General features: G+C 38.4%; 1 protein-coding gene across 1 annotated transcript in view; it reads left to right on the forward strand.

The window, feature by feature from the left end:
* LOC311588729 (vomeronasal type-2 receptor 116-like) overlaps positions 1-21240 on the forward strand; it is a gene marked incomplete at both ends in the record, with an annotated part of 60494 nt that overhangs the window by 35794 nt on the left and 3460 nt on the right. The window contains one exon of the mRNA XM_084766678.1: positions 19210-20070. Coding sequence (XP_084622804.1) covers positions 19210-20070 — 861 coding nt within the window. The remainder of the gene's footprint in view (positions 1-19209; positions 20071-21240) is intronic.

Below are 21240 nucleotides of genomic sequence, written 5' to 3' on the forward strand. Positions count from 1 at the left end.
GCCTGAAATTCTCATGTCTTTTTTTATCAGCTGAGTAATTCACCATTGTGGAAGTATACCACATTTCCTTATTTGTTCATCTGTTGAGTGTCATTTAGCATCTTTCCAGTTTTCTGCCTATTATGAATAAAGCTAAAATAAACATGGTTGAGCAAGTATTCTTGTGGTGGCATGGGGTGTCTTTTGAGCATATTCCCAAGAGCTGTATAGCTAGTTCTTATCATGTATCAATTCAAAAATTTCTGAGAAAGTACCAGATTGATTTCTGTAGTATCTGTACAAGCTTGCACTCCCAGCAACAACGGAGAAGAGTTCTCCTTGTTACACATCCTCGTCAACATGAGATGTCACTTGTATTGTTGACCTTAGCCATTCTGCTCTGTTTGGGTTGGAACCCCAAAGAGGTACTGATGTGCATTCGATATCCCTGGTGGAAAAACGTTTAACATTTCTTAAGTTTTCCTCAGTCATTTGTGATTCCTTTATTGAACATCATCTGTTTAGATATTTAAACCATTTTCAGTTGGATTATTTTTTGGGGGGTTGTATTTTATATCTAGTTTCTTGAATTTTTTATATATTCTTGACAGCAGTGCACAATCAAATGTGGAGTTGGTAAACAAAAATCATTCTGTATGGATCTCCTTTGTCTAAATGATCAGGTTATTTGACTTACAGAAAATTTTTCAGTTCAATAAGGTTCTATTTATTAATTATTCACCTTAGCACCTTTCCTAGCAGTGTTCTCTTCAGAAAGTCTTTGCCTATTCACATAAATTTAAGCCTATTCCCCACTTTATCTTCCATCAGGTTCAATTCAATCTATCTTCTTTATGCTGAAGTCTTTAGGAGTTGAATTTTGTGCAAGGTGACGAGTGTGGTGCTATTCGCATTCTTCACCATGCTGATTCCCGCTTTTCCATCATTATTTGATGATGAGCCTTTTTTCCGATATGAATTTTTCCAGTGTTTAATTTATAAAAATACATAAGGTGTCCATGTTTGTTTTTATTTATGTCTGAGTTATTAATTCAATTATGACCAATTGATAAAATTGTCTGTTTTTACACCAATAGCATCCATTTTGTTGTTCTTGCTCTTGTTCTTGTTGTTGTTATTGTTGTTAATATATCTCTGTAGCACAACTTGAAATCAGGGTGATATCTCCATTAGTAATTTTATTGTTCAAGATACTTTTCGGTATTTTGGATTTTATATTTTTCCATATGAAGTTGATAATTGTGCTCTCAAGTTCCATAAAGACTTCTTTTAGTATTTTTAAGGGGATTTCATTGACTCTTTAGATTGTTTCTAGTACTATGGTCATTTTACTATGTTACTCCTATTCATCAATTAGTATGGAAGAAATTTCCTTCTTATATCTGCTTCAACTTCTTCAAAAACTTACAGTTTTTTTATATAAAACTTTGAATTGCTTCATTAGAATTACACCAAGATATTATACATTATTTTAGGCTTTGTGAAAGGTGTTGTTTCCCAGATTTTTATTTCTGTCCATTTGACATTTGTTTATAGGAGGACTATTAATTTTTTGAGTTAATTCATGAAAAATAACATTTTTGGTAAATATCCATGTCACTGAAAGTGTTTTTCAGATGTAGAAATCCCATGGTAAAAACTTAGGGTCAATTATGTTTAGTATCATAATATTTGTAATAAAAATACATTGTTTTCTTTTCACATTTTTAGCTCTTTCACCTTTCAGTTGTCTTATCATTCTTGGTAAACTTCAAGTAATATTCTGAATATATATGGAGATATTAGAAAAATGGTCTTGTTCCTGAGTTTAGTGGAATTACTTTGAGTTACTCAATATTTAATTTGAATTTTGTGCAAGGTGATGAGTATTGGAATATATGCATTCTGCTTGCAGAAATACAGGTTTGCCATCAACATTTGATGGAGAAGCTGTATTGTTTCCAGTAAGTATTTTTATGAATGCCTACTGGAAAGTTGAAATTGGCTATGGGCTTGTTGTAAATTGCCTTCATTATGTTTAAGTGTCCGTTGTGTCCCTAATCTCTATGGGACTTTTTAATGAAGTTATGATTGATTTATCAGATGCCTTTTCTGTGTGTAAACCCACAATAGATGATCATTTGTGGGTTTTTTCTTTAAATTTGTTCATATGGTGGGTTGAATGTACTTTTTTAGAAATGTTTAACCATCTCTGAATCTCTGGGAGAAAGCCTAATTGATCATTGTAGATTGATCTGTTCCTGGAGTTGGTTTGCAAGTGTTTTATTGAATATATATATGCATCTATGTTCATATATAAAATTGGTCTGTGATTGTTTGTCAATGTTGAGTCTTTATGTAGGCTAAGTATAAGTATAAATGTAGCCCCTGAAAATGAACTGGGAAGTATTACTTCTGTTTCTTCTTGTGGAATAATTTGAGAAGTATTGGTGTTAAATCTTTTGTCAAAATCTAGGAGAATTCTGCCCTATAACCATTTTGCCCCAGGTTGGTTGGTTTTCTTTGAGATAATTTAATGATTATTTCTACTTTGCTATGGGTTACTGATATGTTTACATGAATCATCTGATCTTGATTTAACTTTGATAAGTAGTACCTAATGATAAAATTATCCATTATTTATAGGTTTTCCAATTTAGTGGAGAACAGGTTTTTACAGCATCTTCTGATTATTCTCTGGATTTCCTCAGTGTCTGTTTAATCTCTGTTGTTAAGTTTCCCTTTTGGTTTGTAACTTTTTTAGTTTGAATATCTTATTCCCACCTCTTACTTAATGTAGATAAGAATTTATTGATCTTAATTATTTTCCCCCAAGAACCACCTGTTTCATTTATTGTTTGTATTGTTCTCTTTATGTCTATTTTATTGTCTTGAGCCCTGAGTATTATTATTTCTTGCCATATTCTCCTCCTGGCTGTGACTGTCTTTTTTGTTCTAGATATTTCATGTGTACTGTTATGACTTTTATGTAGACAACATGAGCTATGTGTTGGAGGCTGGTCTGATGTACTTTGATGCTAATTACTACTTGCTGTCTCTGTGACCCACCTTTTGACCAATGAAAGGCCACACTTGGCAGGGCAAAGGAGATAGGCATGGCTAATAGAGACAGGGGGAATCTTGGGAAGAAGAAAGACCAGAGAAGAAACCCAAGGAGGAGAGGGAGGAAGTCTTGCTATCATGGGTTAGATGGAGGAGAAGCACATGGCTGACATGGATGGAGGATTTGGCCTAGATGAAGAACATTAGCAAGGATATGGGATTATTGATTGGAGATCTCTTGATAGGAATTATTAGAAGCATGGGATTGGGGCAGATATCCCATACCTGCCCCACTATGGGAAGTAGTTTAGGGGGTTGATACCTGCCCCACCCCAGGTCGGCTAAGGCTGTTTTGAAATATACCAGGTGTCTGTGTCTTGGTTGATAGCTAGTGGGATATACTGCTATAATAATAATAATTGAAGGCCAGATAATAAATATTATTAGGCCCTACTGATAAATTAATAACAACAGGCTGCACCCAACATGGTAGGCCTAATTTAATGTTAAATTAACATCATATTTTGTCGTGGTCTGGTGGGAGGAAGAGCTCCCAGAGTGTGCCCATGGGCCAGAGCATTTCACAGGCACCACTCCTACATGCTTAACTCTTATAGAGCAGGGATGGTGGCAGACACATAGCAGGTTGGAGAGGTGAACTAGGAGGCTGGGAGTATTCTCAACTGGCCTGAGAAATGGAGTTAACTGCCTAGAACAGTAATAAAATAAAAACTGCTATGGTCCCTCTCCAAGGCAACATGGCAGAAGGCTCCTGCATCCTTTTTAAATTTTTTATGGTTATGAATTTGTTTGTTATGGGATTAATCATAGTCACACTTCTACATAACCGTCTTTCAAAAAGTACAGGGAGAAAGGATGAGAAGTAAGAGATGTGAGATTAAGTTACTGGCCAACAAAAGGAAAGAAGGAGCCAAACTCTTCTCCACACAATTGATAGTAGCTGAAATACAAGGCTCCTTAGCTGCAAGGTATTTATCAGGGCTTACTGGAACAGGTCCACCAGAAAGAGGTATCAATAACTGAATTCCAAAGAATGGTGGACAGGCTTTCACTAATTGAAGCCTACATTGGCACAACTGACCCAAGGCTTAGACTTTTCTTGTTTCCTTGCTTCAGTTTTGCTTGAGATTTCTAAAGATTTTGACTGAACTGAGATGAAACAGTTGAACAGGGCAGTGGTGGCACACACCTTTAATCCCAACACAATGGAGACAAAAGCAGGAGGAATTCTTGAGCTCCAACCTGGTTTCAGCAGGGAGTGAGCATGGGCTGATACGGTAAGTTACTTGCAGAGACAGTCTAAGATTTAAACTGACAAATTTGTCCTTAAGTTTACTGTGTAAGTCCCTTTTTCTTACTAATGGATAATATATTCTTACTGAACTAAAGGACAGATACACATCAATTTTAGGTTTATGGAAAAAAAAGTGATGAAACTGCTAAAAAAAAAAAAAACATGCCAGCCAATCTCCTTAAAAGTGAAATGTCCACAAGAGATATGGTGCTAAAGGGAAAATTGGCCTACAAAATATATTTTGTTGGTCAAAATAAGGACCATGTTTGGACAGGGAGACAAACATGCAAACTGCATGGCTCCCACATTGAGAAGGAGTTAGACAAAACCACCCACAACAAATATGAAAAGCCAGGTACAAGATACCTATGGTATACATGAACCCTAAAATAAACTGAAAGTTTATATGAAGTTCATTTAAAGCTTAATGCCTTTTCCTTTGCTCAGGGCAACCAGCTTGTTTCTAAAAGAGGAATCATTTTCTCTGGAAACAGGTAGCAATCTGGCCTATGCATCAGGCACCAAAGAGACTAGAGGACATTTAGAATTATACAATCTTGTTTTGATTTCAATATGATAAAATTATATGTTCATTATTAATGGTGATGTTATATTTCATCTTTGAAAGAGGTCAAAATAAAACAGGACTGGATAAAAAAGAGAATGCTAACTTAAGTCAGTCTGTCCTTACATGAATTCTAAATGCAGAACAAGCAGTTAATTTATATTGCTAATCCCACTGCATAAAAATAGCTCTAAGACTGCCTGAGACATGAATGCCTATGCATAATCAAAGCTTCCTGTCGGTTACTGAATTCCATGATTCATTATTGGCAAAATAGTTAGATAAGATCTTCAAAAACCTCAGAGACATACAGAATATGACACATAAAATGTTTTTATTGTTTTAAGGATTCTTTGACAATAAGACACTTAATTCCTGGCAGCACCCAGAATACCAAAAAGATGATGAGCATCAAAGAAACTCCATGGGGAGATGGCTTCAAGCGTGGCAAAACAAGCCACTGGACAAAAATGTCCTTTTATCTGCCACAGACAAAATTCTGCCTAATATGAACAACCTTGGATGCAGGCAGAGTTGGTGGCCAGACTCTGCCAAGACAGGGTAAGAAAGTCCTCAATAGTTTCTCTTTCACAAATATGTCTGTCAGATATGTTGAGCCAGAAGGCTAAAGATGATTCCCGAATGTTATAGAGAATTTTGGGTGACCTATCAGGCACTAAACTGTCTCTGTCATATTTTCATTTTGGAAGCTGCCAACCTGCACTTTCTGTTTACTAAGGTAGATAAATTTACTCTACCTCAAGTCTCTGATGGGGTTGAAGACCAGATAGTTTTAAAATTAAGCTTAGTTGTTTAAAAGTTAAGAAGATACTTTTAAGTCTAGTTAGATAGTTTTAGGTTTATAAATTTGAGCTTTAATAGATATTGATTTAGTCCAATATCTATCCCACCAAGATATAACAGATAATATTTCTTTAAGGTTGCCAAATAGCTTATGATAAGGTAATATATATAAGTCTTACCTATTGGTTTTTATAATTTTTTATAATTTTTTATTTTATTAATTTATTCATATTACATCTCAATGATTATCCCATCTCTTGTATCCTCCCATTCCTCCCTCCCTCCCGTTTTCCCCTTACTCCTGTCCCCTGTGACTGTGACTGAGTGGGACTTCCTCCCCCTGTATATGCTTATAGGGTATCAAGTCTCTTCTTGGTGCCTGCTATCCTTCCTCTGAGTGCCACCAGGACTCCCTATCCAAGGAACGTAGTCAAATATGAGGCACCAGAGTTCGTGTGAAAGTCAGACCCCACTCTCCACTCAACGGTGTCCTGTGCATTGGCTAGATCTGGGAAGGGGTTTGATGTTTACTGCCTGTATTATCCTTGGCTGGTGCAATAGTTTGAGCAGAACCCCTGGGCCAAAATCTGCCTATCATAATGTTCTTCTAGTAGGTTTCTAGGACCATCTGGATCCCTCTACTTTGCCATTCTCCCATGCTTCTCTTATCTAGATTCCCAATAGGATGTCCTCCCCTCTGTCTCAGTTTCCTGGTAAGCGAAGGCTTTCATGGGACATGCCCCTTGGGCTAGTGTGCAGATATAAGTGAGTATATACCATTTGAGTCTTTCTGCTTCTGGGTTAACTCACTCATTATGATCATTTCTAGTTCAGTCCATTTCTCCACAAATTTTGGGAATTCCTTGTTTTTAATAGTGTTCCATAATGTAAATGTGCCACAGTTTCTTTATCCATTCTTCTACTGAGGGACACTTTAGGCTGTATCCATGAGCAGGCTATTATGAATAAGGCTGCTATGAACATGGTAGAACAAATGTTCTTATTGTGTGCTGGAGCATCTTCTGGGTATATTCCAAAGAGTGGAATATCTGGGTCTTGAGGAAGCCCTATTCCCAGTTTTCTGAGATAGCACCAGATAGATTTCCAAAGTGGTTGTACTAGTTTGCATTCCCACCAGCAATGAAGAAGTGTTCCTCTCTCCCCACATCCTCGCCAGCATGTGGTGTCGCTTGAATTTTTGATCTTAGCCATTCTGATGGGTGTAAGATGGAATCTCAGAGTTGTTTTGATTTGCATTACCCTGATGATTAAGGAGGTGGAGGATTTCTTTAAGTGTTTCTCAGCCTTTTGATATTCCTCTATTGAGAATTCTCTGTTTAGTTCCAAGCCCCATTTCTCAATTGGGTTATTTGGTTTGATGGTGTTTAATTTCTTGAGTTCTTTATATATTTTGGATATTAGACCTTTGTCAGATGTAGGGTTGGTGAAGATATTTTCCCAGTCTGTAGGCTGTCACTTTGTTCTCTTGACAGTGTCTCCTGCCTTACAGAAGCTTCTCAGCCTCGTGAGGTCCCATTTATTAATTGTTGACATTAATGCCTGGGCTGTTGGTGTTCTGTTCAGGAAGTTGTCTCTTGTGCCAATATGTTCCATGCTCTTCCCCACTTTTTCTTCTAACTTAGTGTCTCTGGTTTTATGTTGAGATCTTTGATCCACTTGGATTTGATTTTGTGTAAGGTGACAAATATGGGTCCAGTTGCATTTTTTTACACATAGACATCCAGTTAGACCAGCACCATTTGTTGAAGATGCTATCCTTTTTCCATTGAATGGATTTGGCTTCTTTGTCAAAAATCATGTGACCATGTGTGTGTAGATTCATATCTGGGTCTTCAATTTGATTCCACTGATCAATCAACCTGTTGCTGTGCCAGTACTATGCTGTTTTAATTACTGTTACTTTATAGTACAGCTTGAGATCAGGTATAGAGATTCATCTGGAGGATCTTTTATTATACAAGATTGTTTTAGCTATTCTTGGTTTTTTGTTTTTCCATATGAAGTTGAGAATTGAACTTTCAATGTCTTTAAAAATTGTGTAGGTATTTTGACAAGGATTGCATTGAATCTGTAGATTGCTTTTGGTAAGATGGTCATTTTTACTATGTTAATTCTCCTGATCCATGAGCAAGGAAGATCATTCCATCTTCTCATGTCATCTTCAATCTCTTTCTTCAGAGTTTTGAATTTTTTTCAAACAAGTCCTTCACTTGCTTGGTTAGAGTAACTCTTAAATATTTTATATTGCTTGTGGCTAATGTGAAGGGTGTGATTTTCCTAATTTCTTCCTCTGCAAGCTTGTCATTTCTGTATAGGAAGGCTACAGACTTTTTTGAGTTAATTTTGTATTCAGCTAATTTGCTGAAGGTGTTTATCAGCTGTAGTAGTTCTCTAGTAGAATTTTGAGTACTTATGTACACTATCATACCATCTGCAAATAGGGATAATTTGACTTCCTCCTTTCCCATTTGTATCCCCTTGATTTCCTTTTGTTGTCTTATTGCTCTGGCTAGAACTTCTAGTACTATATTGAAGAGATATGGAAAGAGTGGGCAGCCTTGCCTTGTTCCCGATTTTAGAGGAACTTCCTTGAGTATCTCACCATTTACTTTGATTTTGGCTATTGGCTTGCTGTATATAGCCTTTATTATGTTGAGGAAAGTGCCTTGTATCCCCGATCTCTCCAAAACTTTAAACATGAATGGGTGTTGGATTTTATCAAATGCTTTCTCTGCATCTAAGGAGATGATCATGTGGTTTTTTATTTTCAGTTTGTTTATAGGGTGGGTTATATTGATGGATTTCTGTATATTAAACCATCCCTGCATGCCTGGAATGAAGCCTACCTGGTCATGGTGAATGATATCTTTGATGTGTTCTTGTATTCGTTTTGTGAGTATTTTAGTGAGTATTTTCACATCAATGTTCATAAGAGAAATTGGTCTGAAATTCTCTTTCTTTGTTGGTTTTTTGTGAAGTTTAGGTATCAATGTGACCATGGCCTCATAGAATAAATTTGTTCATGTTCCATCCATTTCTATCTTTTGGAGTAGCTTGAAGAGTATCGGTATTAGCACATTCTTGAAGTTCTGGTAGAATTCTGCACTGAAACCATCTGGCCATGGGCTTTTTTTTTTTTTTTTTTTTTTTTTTTTTTTTGGTTGGGAGACTATCAATGATTGCTTCTGTTTCTGTAGGGGAAATGGGACTATTTAGCTTGTTTATCTGTTCTTCCCTCAATTTTCACAAGTGAAATTGATCAAGAAAATCGTCCATTTCCCTTAGATTTTAAAATTTTGTGGCATATATGCCTTCAAAGTAGGATATTATGATTCTTTGTATTTCTTCAGTGTCTGTTGTTGTCTCCCTTCTCATTTCTGATTTTGTTGATTGGATACTGTCTCTCTGCCTTTTAGTTAGTTTGGCTAATGGTTTGTCTATCTTGTTGATTTCCTCAAAGAACCAGCTCTTGGTTTTGTTGATTCTTTGGACACTTCTCTTTGTTTCTAATTTATTAATTTCAGCCCTGAGTTTGATTTTTTCCTGACGTCTACTCCTCTTGGGTGTTTCTGCTTCTTTTTTTTTCTAGGGCTTCCAGCTGTGTAGTTAAGTTGCTTATGTGCGATGTTTCCAATTTCTTTTTAAAGACACTTAATGCTATGAATTTTCCTCTTAGCACTGCTTTCAATGTATCCCACAAATTTGGGTATGTTGTTCCTTCGTTTTCATTGAGTTTCAGAAAGTCCTTATTTTCTTTCTTTATTTCTTCCCTGACCCAGGTGTAATTAAGTAGAGAGTTGTTTAGTTTCCGTGTATGTGTAGGCTTTTTGTTATTTCTGTTTTTGTTGAATTGCAGCCTAAGACCATGGTGATCTGATAAGGTACAAGGTATTATTTCAATCCTCTTGTATCTGTTGAGGTTTGCTTTGTGACCTATGATGTGATCAATTCTGGAGAACGTTCCATGGGGTGCAGAGAACAAGGTATATTCCTTCTTGTTTGGGTGAAAGGTTCTATAGATATCTGTTAGATCCATTTGATTCGTGGCGTTGGTTAACAATGTTATTTCTCAGCTTAGTTTCTGTTTCAATGACCTATCCTTCAGTGAGAGTGGGGTATTGAAGTCTCCCACTATTATTGTGTGGGGATCAAGGTATTGTTTAAGCTTCATTAACAGATCTTTTACAAATGTGGGTGCCTTGTATTGGGAGCATAGATGTTCAGAATTGTGATGTCATCTTGCTTGACTTTATCTTTGCTGAGTATGAAGTGTCCTTCCTCATCCCTTTTGATTAATTTTGGTTGAAAGTCTATTTTGTTCGATATCAAAATGGCTGCACCTGCTTGCTTCTTGTGACCATTTGCTTGGAATATTTTTTCCAACCTTTTATCCTGAGGTAATGCCTATCGTTATGGGTGAGATGTGTTTCTTGAATGCAGAAGAATGTTGGATCTTGTTTATGCACCCATTCAGTTAGTCTTTGTCTTTTTATTGGAGAATTGAGACCATTGCTGTTGAGAGATATTAATGACCAGTGACTGTTAAGAGTCTTAATTTTGATGTTGTTTCCAGTCAAGCATTTCTGTAGTTGTGTTTTTGCCATGGTGTAGTTATCTATTTCCTGTGTAGTTTTGGTTGTAGCTTGTCCCTTTGGGATGGAGTTTTCCTTCTAGTATTTTCTGTAAAGCTAGATTTGTGGATAGGTACTGTTTGAATTTGTTTTTGTCATGGAATATTTTGTTTTCTCCGTCAATGGTTATTGATAGTTTTGCTGTGTAAAATCTTCTGGCTTGGCATCTGTGGTCTCTTAGGGTTTGCAGGATCTCTGTCCAGGCCCTTCTGGCTTTTATGGTCTCTGCTGAGAAGTTGGGTATAATTCTGATAGATGTGCCATTAAATGTTATTTGGCCCTTTTTTCTTTGCAGTTTTTAATATTTTTTCTTTGTTCTGTATATTTTGGGTTTTGATTATTATGTGACGGGAAGTTCTTCCTTTCTGGTCTATTCTGTTTGGTGTTCTGTAGGCCTCTTGTATGTTTATAGGCATCTCTTTCCTTAGATTGGGTAAGTTTTCTTCTATGATTTTGTTGAGAATATTTTCTGGGCCTTGGAGTCCGATATCTTCTCTTTCCTCAGTGTCTATTATCCTCATATTTCTTCTTTTCATGGTGTCCTTGATTTCTTGGATGTTTTGTATCAGGATTTCTGGATTTAGCATTTTCTTTAATGGTTGCTTTAAGATCTACGATTGTACCTTCTAAACCTGAGATTCGTTCCTCTGGCTCTTGGATTCTGTTAGAAAAGCTCACCTCTGTGTTGCTTGCCTTCTTCTCTGAGGTCTCACATTCCCGTTTTTCTTCTGTCTGTGTGTTTATCATTGAATCCATTTCGTCTTCAGATCTTGAACTGATTTTTTGTTTCTTCCATCTGATTGTTTGTATATTCCTGAATATACCATTGCCTCTCTAGGCCTTCAGAGCTTGAACTGTTTTGTTGATATCCTTCATCTGGTTGCTTGTATTTTCCTGAATTTTTTCCAGTGCCTCTCTATGGGCCTCTTTTATGTCTTCCACCTATTTGGCTGCATCTTCCTGCATTTGATTATGAATTTTATTTGTTTCCTCCATTATCATCCTCATTACTAAGGATTTGAGGTCATTGTCTTGTATTTCTGTTGTGTTTGAGTTCTATGGGTTGTTTTCTTTGGTATAGTTGGGATCTGGAGATGCCATATTGTTTTAGGTTTGTTTGTGTATGATTTTATGCTGTCCTTTAGACATCTTACCATCTGTTTTTGTTGGGTAGCTTCCAGAGTTGAGTGGAGGGAATCTGATGATAGATTCACCTATTTTCTCACAATTTCCCTAGGCCGGAAGCTCTAATGCTTCACTGGTCTGAATGGCAGCAGGCTAGCCCTGTCGTTTTGGACTCTCATAATCAGTGTTCCCCAGCTCTCCTGCACTGTGGTTCCCACAACCATTCTGGGTCTCTGAATGTGTGTTGGGTCAGGCCAATGTATTCACAGCCTTCTAGGTCCCCTTATAGCACCAGAGCTCTCCAGGGACTGAAACAGGTCAGGTGGAGGTGGTCTGATGGCCATTCTATTCCCTGTCTCCATGAGAATTCCTTAGTCCTGGAGCTTTGATGCTCAGCTGGTCTGTGGTTCCTGGTAGCATTTCAAGACCCAGACCACTTGCAGAGTTCAGGTTAGTATCACAGAGCCCAAACCATCCACACACTGTGTCCAGTTTATGTCTCTGGACCCAAATGGGACTCAGAGCCTAATCAACACACTGAGTCAAGTTAGCGCTGAGTCCAACCAGGGTCTTGGGTTCAAGCCACACACTGAGCTTGCCGAGTTCAGCTAGAGTCTCAGGACCCAAATTGTCTACTAAGTACAGCCAGGGACTCTGGGCCCAAACCACACAGCAAGCTCAGCTAGATTCTCAGGGCCTGAACCATCTGCCAAGGTCAGCTAGGGACTCTGGCCCCAATCTGCACACTGAGCTCAGCTAGGGACTCTGGGCCCAAGCTGCATGCACAGTCCAGCCAGAGTTTCTGGGCTGGAACTGCACACCAAGCTCAGCTAGGGACTTTGGGTACAAAGTACACGCCATGGTCAGTTATAGTCTCAGGGCTGGAAACTCCAGCCAGGCTCAGCCAGGGATTCTGGACCCAAACTGCACACTGAGTCCAACCAGAGTCTCAGGACCAGGACTGCATGCAAAGCTTAGCTAGATTCTCTGGACCTACCTGCCCGCCAAGTGTAGTTAGGGACTCTGGTGCACACCGAGATCAGCCAGAGTCTCAGGGGTGGAACTGTGCACTAAGCTCAGCCAGGGACTCTGGACTCAACCTGTGCATTGAATTCAGCCAGGGACTCCAGGCCCAAACTGCACACAGAGTCCACCTAGAGTCTCAGGACCATGACTGTGCGCAAAGCTCAGCTAGAATCTCTGGGCCCAAACTGCCTGCCAAGTCCAGCTAGGGACTCTGGGCTGAAACTGCACACTGAGCTTAGCTAGCATCTCAGGGATGGAACTGCGCACTGAGCTGAGCTTGGGTCTCAGGGGCCAAACTGCACACTGAGCTGAGCTTGGGTCTCCAGGGACAAACTGCATGCCAAGTCCAGTTTGGGTCTCAGTGCATGAGCCGTGCACCAAGTTGAGCTTGGGTCACAGAGTCCAAACCACGTGGCATGGCCCAAATCCTGCCCAGAGTCCCCTCTCCCACAGCAACTCCCACGGGCTACCACACCAATCACCTCAGCCACTGTCGCCGCCATCACTGCCGCTCTGGTCTGAGGCAATCTGTGCTTCTCCCGTGTGCAGGGCACACAGGTCCTCTGCACCCTGGTCCCTTCGAACTGTGGAGCACTCCTGCTTCAGTGGTGTGGGGACCTCAGTGTTCCTGGTTCAGAATTCTGTGCAATTCCCTGAATTGTTTACTGGAGCTTCTAAACACAGTCCACACTGCTCACCGCCATCTTGGATCCCCCTCACATCTTTCTATCATGGTTCAATATATTTGGTCTTTTCTATGCTTCGTGTACTTTATGGGAATCTCCTTCTTTAGGTCAGGAAATTTTTCTTCTATAATTTCATTGAAAATATATCATGATCTGTTGGAACATGGTCTGATGCTTTGTATTTGTTAATTACTTGCCCCCACCCCTAGATTCTGTTTATGAGCAAACAGTAATATACCCCAAGTATTGCTGTTCAGCTTTGACTAAAAAGTCATTCCTGATTGGCTGATTTAAAAGCCTATACCTGGGCAAGGCAGAAGGAAGGGGAAGAAAGAAACTATATAGGTTGACAGGACATAATGGATCTTGGGAGTGGAAGGACAGAGCAGATGAGGGAATGGAACCACCAGGATGGGTTAGGGCCAATGAGCGCATGGCCCAATTGGTGTAGATGGAGGAGATGAACAACATTAGCACCTATTTGGGATTATGGATGGAAGACAGCCTGATAGAAATTATTAGAAGCAGGTGGCATGGAATAGGGGCTGAGAAATAATAGGAGGTAGTTTAGGAGATAATATCTGCCCTGCCCCAGGTGAACCAAGGCTATTCAAAAATATAACAGGTGTCTGTGTCTTTTATTGATTGGTAGCAGTGAAATAATATGACCTTAATACTATAGCATAATAATAAACATTTACTAGGCTATGTTTTTAAAATAACAATAAATGGCCTCTAAAACAGGTTTTTCTCTCCTTTTCCAATGCCTATTATTATGTCTTCTTTTTCTTTTTCTTATTTTCAATTTTTCCATGATTTCCTCTGGGTTTATTTTTTTATAGGAGTTTTTTTATTTATCAAGTTTTTTGACTACCTGATATATCCATTTATTTTAACATACATTCAATGCCTAGATTCTCTCTTTTATGTATTGTATTCTGCTGGTGCAGCTTGCCTCTTTGGTGCCTTTTTTATTTGCTAATTATTTCATTTCCTGAAATCCCTCAGGTTTTTGTTTGTTGGTTTTATTTTTAGATTCAGGTCTTAAACAGATTGTTTCATCCAACTGTTTTTATTTTCTTGGCTTTCTTTAAGAGATTTATTCATTTCCTCGAAGGAATTTATGAGCTTCTTTGGATTAACTTCTGAAATTTACTTATTTTCTATTTAAGAACACCTACCAACTTTACAAAGCTTGTGTTAAGGTCTTTTACTTGTGCTTCAAGTATGTTGGAATATTCTGAGTTTTCTGGCATATGAACAATAGCTGGGTTCTAGTATAGACATATTGCCTTGGTTGTTATTGATTGTGTTGTTATGCCATCACCTAGGTATCTGGGTTTGGAATGATTGTATTTTCAGGAGCCGATTTTTGGATATGTCTTTGTTGGGTGGGTGTTGTGTTCCTTAGTTTTTGTTTCCTCTCTGGAGATTGGAGAAGATGATGCTGTGTGTTGCCTATTTTACTTGACTGCTAAGCTGGTGTGTTTACAAAAAAGTCTCATGCTGTTGGCAGTTAGCATACTGGAGTGAGTTAGGAAATGGAAAGTTGGAGGACAAGGTTCTTGTGATCTTTAGGGGATGAAGTCAGAGAGGAGAAGAAGACAAACATTTTCCACTTTAGAGCTGAAAATGAGACCTGGGTATTAGATCTTAGTAGCTCTTGGGTTACCAGAAGGTACATGCTGGAGTTAGCATCTGAGCAACAAATGGGGAGAAGTTTAGAAGTAGACCTGTGGAATCAATCAGAGATGGGACCACAGTGCTAAGAAAGGCTGCCAAAACTGTTCTGATGCTGAGCTGTGAGTAAGATTGTGGGATTTGGTTTAGGAAAACAGAGACAGAGAAATTCTGTAGGCAGCCTCCCTGATTTCTTGAAGGCAGCCTGTAGTTTACCAGGGGATTCCTGGTGGAGTTGTAGTCTGAGATACAGCAATTAGTAGAGGGAAGTATTATAGAATTTTATGGTCTGTGGGATCCATAGAAGGTGGGGGCTGGCAGGAATGGAGGCCCAGGACTAAGAATGAGATTGAGCCTTAGGGTATGGGGAAACTAGAGAGTGGAAGATTTGCAGACAATCTACCTGATTTTCTGGAAAGAATGGCATACATTTGGTTTATTTTTGCCAAGTTCACTATTTTATAATTTTCCATATATATTCAATATATCTGATGTAGGATTCCCCCTTTTAACACTTGTCAACTCATCTTATCCATAATTGTCCCTTTCCCCACTTCATGATTTTCTTCATTTTTGTGTGTGATTTATTTTATTTATTTATCATCATCTATATGACCCTTCGATTCTGAGTGCAGCTCAGGGCCTGATTTGGTCATCAGTTGTTACACAAGTGTAATAACTAACTTCTCCTTTCTTTGAATATCTTTGCAGGAGATAGTTTAGTAGGTAAGATTAGTAAGATAGTTTACTCTTTCTTATTCATGAACCAGGGAACTTGTGTGTAATTGTACAGAGTTCCTTAGTGCAATGCATATGTTGCCTAGAAGCAGCCAATTTGCAGTTCTCATCTTATAATTGTTTACACCTTCATTTCCATTTTATTTCTTGGACATTACAATGGGTAATATACAAATACTTGTTTATGAATGGGCATTAAATCATTAGTTATTCTCAGGATCGTCCAATCATATTTCTTGGCCTTTGTCACAGATCATTGTAAGGAGGGGCTTCTTTGTGTAAGAATGAGAGTGTTGCTTGTCAGTGTGCACAAACACAAAGATTTAAAAGGGTGTTTGACAATAATATCATTAAGCTAAATGGCATCATCAAGTTCTTCCTTTTGTGATATGCTCTCCCCTCACCTTGACATTGAATGTGGGTTCATAGTGCCAGGTGCAAAATACTATTTTGATAAATATTTCTCCCTTGCACATTACCTATATGATATGTCCATATTCAGTCATGGATACAAAATCCTACATGGTCCAACTACCCTTCAGGGAACTGGGGTGTCATTCTCTTTTTAAGGCTTCTTCCGGATGATTTGGGACAAATACCTAGTAGGGGCCCAAATGGATATAGGGAAACAAAAAAATCCTACATGGTTTTGTGTTAGTGACTATATTTTGAAACCACATGTAAGACAAAGTAGGGTGAAAACATACATGATAAAACTTTGAAATTCAAAATATACTGATACAATACTGTAGAATAAGGAAAATATTTTTTACAGAGTAGTGTTATCCTTATATAAATTAGTTAATGAGCCATATAACATGTACCTTAATTAAGTCATATTCTACTCTTGAAGCATACATTCTACAATAGAAAACAAAAAATTCATAATAGAAGAATAAGTTGTGAATGAGTGATTAGCTTGAGAAAATATCTGAAAAAATTGATTAGCGTTCCATGATCAATAAACAAAAATCACCCAAGATATTAAAGGAGAATTTGATTCTCATAAAAACAAACAATAAATGTTTTTGCTCAAACAATAAAATAGAGACAATCTAGTGATATGGTGATAAGATTTAGAAATACACAAAGGTTAATGTAGTAGAAATGTGGCATTAAAATCCAAGGTGTATAAGTTTTGGGTTTGGTTTGTTTTTTATTTACATCTATCCTCTGCTCCAGTCACACATTCCTCCTTCCTCTCCTATCCTGCCTCCCCTACTACTCAGAAAAGGGAGCAAGCCACCCAAACCAACACAGGGCTGCATACCAAGCCATATCAGGACTGAACGCATCCTCTTCTGCTGAGGCTGGGCAAGGCAGCCACACCAGAGGGACGTTATCAGAAAGAAGGGGAGATAGTACATCAGAGAAAGCTCCTGCTTGCCTTCCTAGGGAGCCCATATAAATACTAAGCTGCCAATTGGGCACATGTGTGTAGGTGGCCTAGGTCCATTCCAGACATGGTCCTTGGTTGGGGCTTTAGTCTCCATATGCCCCCTGGACATAGGTTAGTTGACACTGTTTGTATTCTTGTGGAGTTCTTTTCCCCCAGGGTCCTTCTGTCCTAACCCCACCTTTTCCATAAGGCTTTCATGCTTGGCTTTAATGTTTGGTGGTGAGTCTCAGCATCCATTTAGATGCTGTTGTGTGGAGCCTCTCCAAGGACAGTTATACTAGGCTCCCTTCTACAAACATAGTAGAGTCTCATTTATAGTTTAGGGGTAGGTTTCCTCTCATCAGGTGTGCCTCAGGTTGTGCCAGGCATTGGTTAGACATTCCTTCAATCTCTGCTCCAACTTTGTCTCGACATATCTTATAGGCAGGAAAATTTGGGGGTAAAGTTTTAGTGGGTGAGTTGGTGCTAGGAGTCTTAGCTACAGTCACTCCCTACCCTCTCAGGAGCCTACGCTGTCATAGGGCTCTAGCTTGTCTCAGCGATATCCCAACCCTCAGTTTCTCTTTTCTCTCTAAGACTTGTGACCTCCCACCCTCACTTCCCCCATATAATCACCACCGTTTCCACCAAACTCCCTCTCCTAACCTATTCCCTTTTTTCAAACAGTTTTGTGTTATATTCTATTTCTCCTTCTGAATGAGATTCAAGCACCCTGCCGTGGAGGCTCCTTCTTACTTAGCTTCTTGGCTTCAGTGAATTGTAGTGTGCTTGTCCTGTACTCTATGGCTAGAATCTGTTTATAAGTGAGGACATGCCATGTGAATCTCTAGGTCTAGGTTACCTCACTAAGGATGATCTTTTCTAGTTCCACCCATTTGCCTGCAAATTCTATCATTTCCTTGCTTTAAAAAGCTGAGTAATAATCCATTGTGTAAGTGTACCACATTCTAAAAAATCATTCTTCAGTAGAGGGCTATATGGATTATTTCCAGTTTCTTGCTGTTATGCATAGAGTTGTTATAAACATAGCTGATCAAACGTCCTTGTTGTGTGGTAGGGTATCTTTTGGAAATATGCACAATTGTGGTATCGCTGTGTCATGAGGTAGGGATATTCCTAATTTTTTGATAAAGCACAAGATTGATTTCAAAAGCGGCTGGACAAGTTGAACCTCCACATCAATGGAAGAGGATTATTGTTCCATATCATGGCTACCTTGTACTGTCTCTTGAGTTTTATATTTTAGCCATTCTGACAGGTGTAAGATGAAACTCAGAGTATTTTTGATTTGCATTTCTATGCTAAGTATGCTGAGCATTCCTTTAATCTTCTCAGGGATTCAAGATTCCTCTGTTGAGAATTCTGTTTAATTCTGTACCCTATTTTTATTTGGGTTATTTCATTGGTTCATTTTTAGTTTTTAGAGTTCTTCATATATTTTGGATATTAGTCCACAGTCAGACGCAGGATTAGTGAATTTCCTTTCCAATCTACAGCCTACCATCTTGTTGAAGATAAAAGTTGTTGAAGTCCAGATAAAAGTCAAAATATTTAGGAACAGAGTACTTAAACTTTGATTTGAATAACTAGAAATATTTCAAAAGTTCTCTTCCTATATGTTGAAAAATATAATGTTGTAGTTATATGTAGCAACATATTATTAGTGAAGGATTTAAGGTTCAAAACCATAAGGGTATTTATTATTTCAGAATCATTCAGCGTATAACCTAAATTAGAGAAACAAAGGTATTTTATGAAAATAAGTAAATATGGACCCCAGATCTGTACCATTTAAGAAAGGAATTTCAAAAATAGTACCATAATGTACAAAATATATATCCAGAGTTGTCATCATTTAATATTATATCATAAAAGGAAAATTAGTCAATGCAATTTTAAATTATATTTATGAACTATAAAATAGATGCAAAAAAGTCACAAATTCAGGGAAAGTACACATACAAAAAAGGAAAAGCACTGAGCTTCTTTGATTTTTGTCACCATAGGCAAATAGGGCTGTATTAATTTGAAATTATTCAGAGTATTTAAATATTTGCTTCTGAAACAATAAAGCAAGCCCATTCAAGAAACGTTTCAATGATCTGAGAAAGAATAAGAGCTTAAGCAGAAAAACAACACCTGAGGATTAATTCAAAGTAACTGTCCTTTCTGAACAGATATGAATCAGTGTGTGAAGTGTCCAGAAAGTCATTATGCTAACTCAGAAAAGAACCACTGCCTCCAGAAATCTGTGAGCTTTTTGGCCTATGAACACCCCATGGGGATGGCTCTCACCACCACAACACTGTTCTTAGCTGTACTCACAGCTGTGGTTCTTTTAGTCTTTGTGAAGCACAAAGACACACCCATTGTCAAGGCCAATAATCGGGCTCTCAGCTACACCCTGTTATTGACACTCATCGCCTGTTTCCTCAGTTCCCTGCTCTTCATTGGACAGCCCAACACAGCCACCTGCATCATGCAGCAGACAGCATTTGGAATTTTGTTCACTGTGGCTCTCTCCACAGTCTTAGCCAAAGCTATCACAGTGGTTATTGCATTCAAGGTCACTGTTCCAGCTAGAATGGTGAGGTGGTTAATGGTATCAAGGGCCCCTAACTTCATCATTCCCATCTGCACACTGATCCAAACTGTTCTCTGTGCAGTTTGGCTGTTTACCTCTCCACCCTTCGTTGATCAAGATGCTCATGCTGAACATGGTCACATCATCATTGTGTGCAACAAGGGTTCAGAGGTTGCCTTCCACTGTGTGCTGGGATACCTCTGTTCCTTGGCACTTGGGACCTACATCATGGCCTTCTTGTCCAGGAATCTTCCTGACACTTTCAACGAAGCCAAGTTCCTGTCATTCAGCATGCAGGTATTCTTCTGTGTCTGGGTCACCTTCCTCCCTGTCTACCACAGCACAAAGGGGAAGGTCATGGTGGCTATGGAAGCCTTCTCTATCTTGGCTTCCAGTACAGCTCTCCTTGGCTTGATCTTTGCCCCAAAATGTTACATCATTTTGTTAAGGCCAGGTAAGAACTGTCTTAACATCAAGCACAAAACCCATTCAGGAAGCAATAGTCATTTCAAATTTAGTTAACAATTAAAATTAATCTATGTTAGTAAATTAAATACAAAGTTTGAAGCTAGTGACACAGTGTTCTTAATCTCTTACTCATGTGTAATATAATGTGACTCTACTGGTTCATAAATCTTAAATTTTATTAAATTTTCTTTGTACTAGAATCATTTTTATTTCTGGTTTGATATTCATGTGTTCTTTTTTCTGTAACAAAATATCACTATGTATCCTTTTTTTGGCATCCAGTCCTAAAAGCAGTCCACTATGACACAAACTCATGAATAGCTGCCTACCTCTGCCTACAAAGTGCTGGTGCTGATGATGTGTCATCATGCCCAGTAACGTTGCATTTCTTTTGTCTTTCTTTGATAAATTCAGGGACAGATATTCTCTGTTACAGACATGGCGATAAGTCAGAGAGGCTTTGCTTGACAAAGTTCCAGAGACCTCTGATTGTCCAGCTTGATCCTGAGACTTCCAGAAGAGCTGTTGAGGCTTTGTTTGACAAAATTCCAAAGATCTCCAGCTGGTCACCACTGCCCTTAAATATTATGTATAATCCAGGTGGAATTTTGTCTAAAAATCTGTCTTTTCCTCCTAAAACTGTCTTTTTCTTTTCATTTCTCAGCCCTAAGGAAATTCATACGGGGAAAATGTTTTCCCACAGAGAGTATTGAAGGAGGGTATCTGGCCAAAGGTTTGAGACAATGTTAGAGTTTTTGCTCTGACTGCAAGCAACCAAGCAGAATCTACATGAAAGAAAGTTAGGACCTTGACATAAAGTACTGGGTTAGATACTATTACCTCTAGAAAAGTTTCTTTAAAATCTGCTTTGAGAGCAATAGAAGACAGGCTTGAAATGTCATGATTTTATAGATGCTTTACAATAAAGGACCCCTTGACAGTTATCCTAGGCTTGGATAGCACACCTGTCAGTTTGGGACTGATAGTATGTCAAGTTTTTTTTTATTAGAGAGCATTTAACTCAAGCTATGTTGCTGTAATATTCTTGTAAACACAATAGCTTTATTCCAGAGAAATTTATGATAAACTTTTTCAAGCATTGTTTAAGAAACAATACTCAGGTTATGCTGACCATTGCTTGGAAATTGATTGATTT

The sequence above is a fragment of the Acomys minous genome (assembly GCF_964271855.1).
Source record: "Acomys minous genome assembly, chromosome: 17".
In the NCBI taxonomy this organism is placed as follows: Eukaryota; Metazoa; Chordata; class Mammalia; order Rodentia; family Muridae; genus Acomys; species Acomys minous.